A 7,389-nucleotide genomic window follows, 5' to 3' on the forward strand; every position below is an offset into this window, starting at 1 on the left:
CTTCTTCGTCACTTGCTGGGTTTATTCCAAACCCCTTCTTTTTCTGAAAAGGAAAGAAAAACAAGTTGAAGATGCACTTGATTTTGTGACGTTTAAGAATGGCTCTAAGCAGCTACCCAACAAAACTAAAATAAAAAAAGAAATAGCCAGTTGTAAGTTGCTCCCCAATAATTTGTGATCGCCCCGAATATCTCACCATCTACTGTCACGAGTAGTACACTGGAGTACAATATATTATAAGAACAGCCTATTTATTCTAGTTCTCGTCCCTCCTTGACTGTGTTTAGAGGGCGCTGTAGGCGCAGCGGTTTTCAAATGAGCGTCTGTGGAAGTCCTCGTTTTGCAAGAGGAAATTGCGTACGGCGGAGATGCAGGCAGAGGTGCCCAGCAGATCAGCACTGTAGTGCCGGAGAGAGGCGGCCCGGACCGGGGTCGTAACTGTGGCTCCTAATGTTCATGTCCGGCGAACAGACCCAGCGCCGTGGTGCTGAGACGGTTTCCTCTCTGAAAATCGCCAGATCGTGCGCAGAAAGTGAAAAGGACTTAACAGCATTATATAAAAAACAAGCAGCACAGAATGACAGGTAAGATGGAGCGTTAGCGTAGTACTCCGTGTCGACGAACTGGATGATTTGGGATGGTCCCGCTTTGTTTTTGTTTTAAATCAGCCCTTGTTGGAAATTAACATATTCAACGATTTCGAGGCTCCAGGAAAGGTCCCGTCGTGCTGTCGAGGTGTTGCGGGCCCTGTTACCACAGGTGTTAAGTGTTTTAATGTACACGACTGTTTCTCGTCAGGCATCTGAAAATAAATTAAGAGGAGCAGTGGTGTGACTGGTTTCAGAAGTTCGCTTTGCGGCTGAGCACAGATGTCCTTCAACCTGCTATGCACTTCTTGTCCTGCGTGTAAAACAAGTTAAAACACTACACGAACCACTATCGAATTAACTGTAAATAAACCCTGGGTCGTACAGTAGCGTGGTAGGTACATTTATTCACCGGTCACGTAAATGGAGTTAACATCCGTGACTGAGCCCTCTATCCCGATTGACACAGCTCCGTACAGCGTGTTTACAGTTTAGTTCAGTGATAAGAGTAGCTCATATCCGTGTTTTTTTCTCCAGCCGTGTATTTTATCGCAGGTAGTTGATTTCAGTTCTGTTTTCGGTGCGCATTTGGAAATGTGCTTTCAGCTCTTAAAATACCAAATGGGATTCGTAATTGGTATCAAGCACGTACCGACTTCTGAGTGTCGTGCGTGTGTGCTGCCTGAGAAGTACTCACTGTACCTTCCTGCAGAAGAAAAATAAAACTGCCTATTCTGGGAATGTCTGATAAACTCTCACTCCCACCTGTGTCTGTTCATTATCAACCAGTGATTAGTTAGACGGCAATTTGAGAACAGACTGCATACAGGTTTGTGTGCTGTAGTTGTTGGAAACAGTACCCTTACAGTAGGGTATGTGTGGCATTCAAGACAAAGAAACAAGATAAATAAATTGCTAAAAAAGCATGCAGATCTGTTAAGTCAGATAGAGATATGGAGATATAGAGCTCAGTTGGAAGGAAAAAAAAAGCAGTGTTTCTCCTGTACCAGGGTTAGGAATCACTGGATTAGACAGTTTCTAATTTGAAATCATTGACGATCCCTAATTATATATGTATTACTGCATAAAAGGAAACAATTGACCATATTGCTTGTTTGGCAGTTTAGTTGCTACAGTAGGTGCATTTAACATTTCCTCCATCCAATTTCTTACCACTTTGTCCAATATAGGGTTGCATGTTTTCAGTGTTTATTTTATCGCTATGTTTTTATGTAACACACCAGAAGTGTAATATCTGAGTATATTCACGTCAAGGCCCTTTTATTTGTTTAGATGGTGTTGTTCAACTGAAAGTACCTGCCATTCGGCAGCTCTATCACTGGGACTGTGGGCTGGCTTGTTCCAGAATGGTTTTGAAGTAAGTAAGACAGTGAAAAACATTTTGTAGACTACATTCAGAATGGACTGGAACTTTAGTAGCATTTACAACATAAAATGTGGTGATGAAAATGATTATTGTTCTTAATTTATGATGATTGTTTTTTTTTATGTTGCCTAACTGGAAATCTAGCTCATCGCATAGCTAGAGTCGTGGCTCTTAGTGCGAATGTGTGGCATGCAGCTGTAGTTTTGTGAACTAACAATGCAGTTTTAAAAGCTTGCAATGGGTCAAACTGCTATTGGAACATAAGGAAGTGGTTGCAGCAGTGCTGTGTTTTATTGCCCCCTGACGTTACTGTGTAGGTACCTCCACCCAGTGAGTGAGGAGGAGTTTCAGAATGCCTGCTGGGAGCTCAAGCTGACCGAAAGTGTATGGACTATTGACCTGGCCTACCTCATGAGCCACCTGGGAGTCAGACATCAGTTCTGCACCCAGACCCTTGGGGTAGATAAGGGCTACAGAAACCAGGTACTGGCCAACTCTGCACTTTCCTGACAGTCCGACTGGTGTGAACTATAGGGCTAAAGACCTCTATAGGTTGGAATATTTCGTGCTAAGGTAACTCGGTTAGGTAGTGGATCCAGTTTACCTGTAGGCACTCTGGCCAAATAGCTCAACTGGTTCATTTACTGTGCAGTGGGCCATTAGGTGTTGTCACAAATGTTTATTGTGCTTTAATAAGAATTTAATACACTTATATAGATGTTTTCATTACAAAAGGATATCAAAGTTCTTTATATATATATAGGAGGGGACTGACGTCTCTGCTACGGAAGTGTAGCCCCCACCTGAGAGACACACTGCAGCCATTCTAAGCCAGCAGCCCCAGGTGGAGCAGGCGAGAAGTGACATTTTTTTGCCAGTTGAATTAAGAGAGTAGTTTTATACGGCCAGATTATTCATGCCCAAAGTAGTATTTTGGTAGGACAGATGGATAACCACCTCTATTCCTTTGGAAAGTTCCATGAGTTCTTTAATTTTATGGTCCTTTTCCTTGACACACCTGCGAAAAGTGAACAGTCATGTAATACTTAACCTTACATGTAAGTAATTGACTAGCTTCCCTCTGATTCCCCAGTCGTTTTACAAAAAGCATTTTGACACCGAAGAGGACAGAGTGAATGAGCTCTTTAACAAGGCAGAGAGCAATGGGGTGGTGGTGAAGAAACGGTAGGTATTTTATCATTTTGTGTCCTTTTGCTTTCCTTTTTTTACATCTGCTGTGTTCTTGCTTTCAGCAGGAAAATAGAATTTTCATTTGTCTACTTAGCATCTCCAAGACACCTGCAAATGTCAGAGAAACAATGACATTTACAACATGCACTCTTCTGTCTGCTTGTGCCACCTGCTTCCAACTTGTTTTGGTGTTTTTTCTTTTAATGGCCATTCCCTAATAGAACTTTAACCACAGTCTTATGAATAAAACTACAAGCCTGAAAATGACTTCTACGTTAAACTCTGTTAATGTTAATGTTAGACATGGTAAACGTCCGGATAGTGAGTGCTGATGTTCTTCTCACATTTCACCTTATTCTGAAGTGGGATTAAAGCAAGAAAACTGTATGTTCCCCTGGTCCTGCAGGTTCTCTGAGATTAACAAAGGCGAACGTCTGAATACAGTGGAAATTTGGACTAATTCAAGCCATAAGAGATTAGGTGAAGGTGTTAAGAGAGCATGTGGAATGAATTGTAGAAGAGCTTCCCAAGATTTAGAGTACATATGTCCGGTTTAAAGAAAATATCAATGCTTTTATTTTTTTTAGTTGATTTAGCCTGTAACAGGAGTGATTTTGATCTTCTACAGCTCTGTGACGATGCAGGACATCCAGAATCACTTGGCTCAAGGGCACGTGGCGATAGTGCTGGTGAATGCTGTGCTCCTGGTCTGTGACCTCTGCTCCACCCCTGTCAAGTATTGCTGCTTCCTTCCTGTGGGCCAGAAGTGCTTCTGCAGGAAGCCTGACTACCAGGGGCACTTTGTGGTGGTGTGTGGCTTCAACCTTGCCACCAACTCTGTCTTCTACAACAACCCAGCTTACTCAGACAGTGAGTTCCCCTTGAAGTGATTCCTTTGGGAAGATGGAAAAAGAGTGCCACAGTAAGGAACAACTGTGGGGGAAAAAAAGTTGTTCCGATGTGTCATGGTCTTCATTGAATTGCCGTTTTGAATGACAAGACCTTTGTCTTTCCTGTGTTTCTTAGAAGTAGTACAGAACTTTTATAAATCCAATCCTCTCTAAAATTTCTGAGTATGAACACATACTCTGCTTTGATGCCAGAGTGGGATACTTATGGAAGATAACATTTAAAAATTCATTTCCTGTGATCTTAAAGAAGATTTGATTTGATTAGTGGTAAGAACTGGAATATGAAATAGTTCCATTATAGCAGAGCAAAAGAAATGTCTTTCTGAAAGATCATGGTTTTGAAGGACTGCAGGAATGTATTCCATGCATTCTGAAACACAGACTGCATCCAAGGAAATTTGCTTTCAGTGACAAAAAAATTCCTTGTGTATTTTGCAGGAGTGTGTTATACCAGCGTAAGTAACTTTGAGGAGGCACGAAAAAGCTATGGGACAGACGAAGACATTCTGTTTGTCTACAAGGAGAGCTGATGTCCGGGAGACATGCCTGATTTCTGCACACGAGCACTACACCGTGACAGCTTTGCTGTTTGTTTACAGCCTAGGACATTGCACCAGAACTTAGCAGCTTTGATCTTTAAGTTTGGGCAGCATGGTATCTTTAGATGGGGCTGTTTGTTCCAATGGAAAAATGGCTGATTGCACAAAAAAACACATCACTGTGTCATTTGTCTACCTTCATAAACCACGTGTTTCAGGTGGTGTCAAAGTAAGGGAATTTCTTTTTTTGTGGACAGAATGTAGAAAATGTGACTGAACACGTCCAGTGTTATGATTTTTCCTTCTGTGCATATGGGCGAGTTCCACATATTGAGAAAAAGCAGAGTCTGGCACATTTTTTAAAATCAACGTGCAATTTAAGATGTAGGAAACCTTCTCTGTGAGGTTAATGTAAAGACGAAAATATAAAAATAGTATTGAGGTTCCAACAAAAGTGGTTCAGTGATATTCTCAACAGTATGATCGGTTATCGCAAATGATAGTGGTCAGAAAGCTTGATCCCTTTATATTGTGTTTTCTGTACCATTTTGAAATATCCCCAGGTTTTCTCTAGAGTGGAAACGAGAAATGTGCTCATTTGGAGCTTTCCTCACCTCTTGAGATGAAAAAGCCAATCCTGTATTTGTATATTATTGGTCGGCAAGCTTGAAAATTTAACAACAGTTTGTCTGCACCTTACTTATGATGCAATGGTGACGGATGTCCAAGACCTAAGCAGAACAAGCTGGAGGTGTTTGCAGGTGTCGATAACTTTTTTGACACCTGAAAGATTCTGTCAGTTTTTTGTAATGTTCCTTCATGGGCCTCTGTATCCAAATTAGAGGTACTATATGTTATCATTATAGCTAGGGTTAACTGCATTTCTGATATGTTTTCATCTTTTTGATGATGTGTTTTGACACATTAGGCCTGGTTGATATAATTCCTGATTCTTGAGCAGGCGTTATTTCAGAGGAGGTGGGTAATTTTAAAAGCGTACCGATTTAATACATTTGAGATACAGACTCTCAAAGCTTTACCAGACCTCAGTTTAGGTATAAGAAGGGCTTATCCTGCAGTTGTGGGAGTACTATACTTGACTGTTTTTATGGGGAAAAAGGGTTAATGTTTATGTATATGCTGCTTCAGTTAATTATTTAATTTGGTAAATTTCAGATTCTGTCAATCTTTCAGGTAAAATCTTTTTGAGTTCAGACTGCACTTCAAAAGCAAGCGAATGGTTTTTGCCTTCTTTTTATCCAACCTGAAATTGTTATACTCCAGGTTCTGTTGTTGGATAGTATCTGCATTCTTATCTTGTGTTAATGCAAAATATACAGTACCAGTGTGAACTGGGCTTGAAAAACAGGTTTGGGAGAAATCTCCTTTCCTCCGTGAGCTGGTGAAATGAAAAGGAAAACATACAGTACGCACCTCACCTGTCTTCAGCTTCAAATACCAGGAAACACACAAGCACCACACCTGTTTCAAAAACATTATTAGGAAAACACAAGAACCTCACATCCAGGTGCAGCCTTGGGGACTGCTTTGTGCTGCAGAGTGCAGTCAGCTGTTTCACAGGACCACAGTCTGCACACAGCAGATTGCAAGGGGAAGAGACCCTCTACTATACATTTTAGTTTTCATGTAGTAGAGGTTTACCATTTTAGAGTTTTTTTTTCTTCTATGTTTGTCATCCTCAGTTTTCAACTTGTTTGACAAAGGGAAATGATTGCAAAAAGTGAAAATTCTTTAGATAAATTGTACAGTATTTTCTGTGGTATTGTTATTTTTTGTAAACCACTTCAGCATTGTTGTAATGAAAAGAATAAGTAGTGCGGTCTGTTTGAAAATGATATTGGTACACCAATATGATTGTATGTATAATATATTGTATCATTTTGGAAGTTAAACGAAGAAAGGTATTACTGGAATATGCATTGGATCTAAGAATATTTAAAACCACGTTGATCTTTGTCTTCATTAATACTAATGCACAGAGAGGTTTGATCCCTTTGATTAGTCTGGGTTTGTGTCTTTTATTGTTTGGGGTTGTGATAAAAATACAAATGGTTCTTGAGGGTTTCCTTTAAGATATTTTTTATCCATGTAATTACACACCAGTGACTGTGCAAATTAAAAGTAAAATCTCCTTGTAACTGTATCAGTGAAGGAAATTACTTAAAAGGAAACCACGTGTAAGTATCTGCATTCAGTACAGCCCTGTTATTTTCAATCGAGTCATGAATCTTCAGTTTCAAAGACTCTTTTCTGCTCATGTCAGAAATGGATATTCTTGGAATACAGTGTGCACACAAGTTTGCATATACAAAACTACTTTGCATGTAGATATCTGTTTGATAAATAAAACATTCCTCTAGATTCCACGTTTTCCAAGCAGCATTGCTGTAATATTTCTAGTTTCTTGAAAAACTTTCCACTTTTATTTAAAACAGTTAGATTTATATGACTTCATATGTGTGGACTTTTATCATGCACATGAACATCTTTATGTAGCACCTTTGATTGTATTTCATTATTACAGGTTGACAGCCAACACTGAAATCTGAAAGATTTCAAGTGCACTCAAGTTTTCAGCTTTTAGCAAGTGATGCTCACTGAACTCTACTGAGTGTTTAGCTTTCAATGCAGAATACCTCATTATTCCAAAGGTGGCCTGTCCAGTCTGGCCACAATATTCTTATTAGAAATGTCATGTTCTGTAGTTTGTTGAGTAATCTCACAATCAGTTGTCAAAAAAACGTTGCTTTAGG

At 39.9% G+C, this 7,389-nt stretch overlaps 1 protein-coding gene across 1 annotated transcript; it reads left to right on the forward strand.

The window, feature by feature from the left end:
- The first annotated feature begins 296 nt into the window (after positions 1-296).
- On the forward strand, positions 297-7,002 carry gucd1 (guanylyl cyclase domain containing 1). Its single transcript, XM_006640416.3, has 6 exons — positions 297-584; positions 1,881-1,965; positions 2,292-2,457; positions 3,068-3,159; positions 3,794-4,035; positions 4,515-7,002. Exons 1-6 carry the CDS (start codon positions 578-580, stop codon positions 4,604-4,606), a joined length of 684 nt encoding a protein of 227 aa, XP_006640479.1. The 5' UTR covers positions 297-577; the 3' UTR covers positions 4,607-7,002.
- Positions 7,003-7,389: the final 387 nt, after the last annotated feature.

The sequence above is a fragment of the Lepisosteus oculatus genome, chromosome 22 (genome assembly GCF_040954835.1).
Source record: "Lepisosteus oculatus isolate fLepOcu1 chromosome 22, fLepOcu1.hap2, whole genome shotgun sequence".
NCBI lineage: Eukaryota > Metazoa > Chordata > Actinopteri > Semionotiformes > Lepisosteidae > Lepisosteus > Lepisosteus oculatus.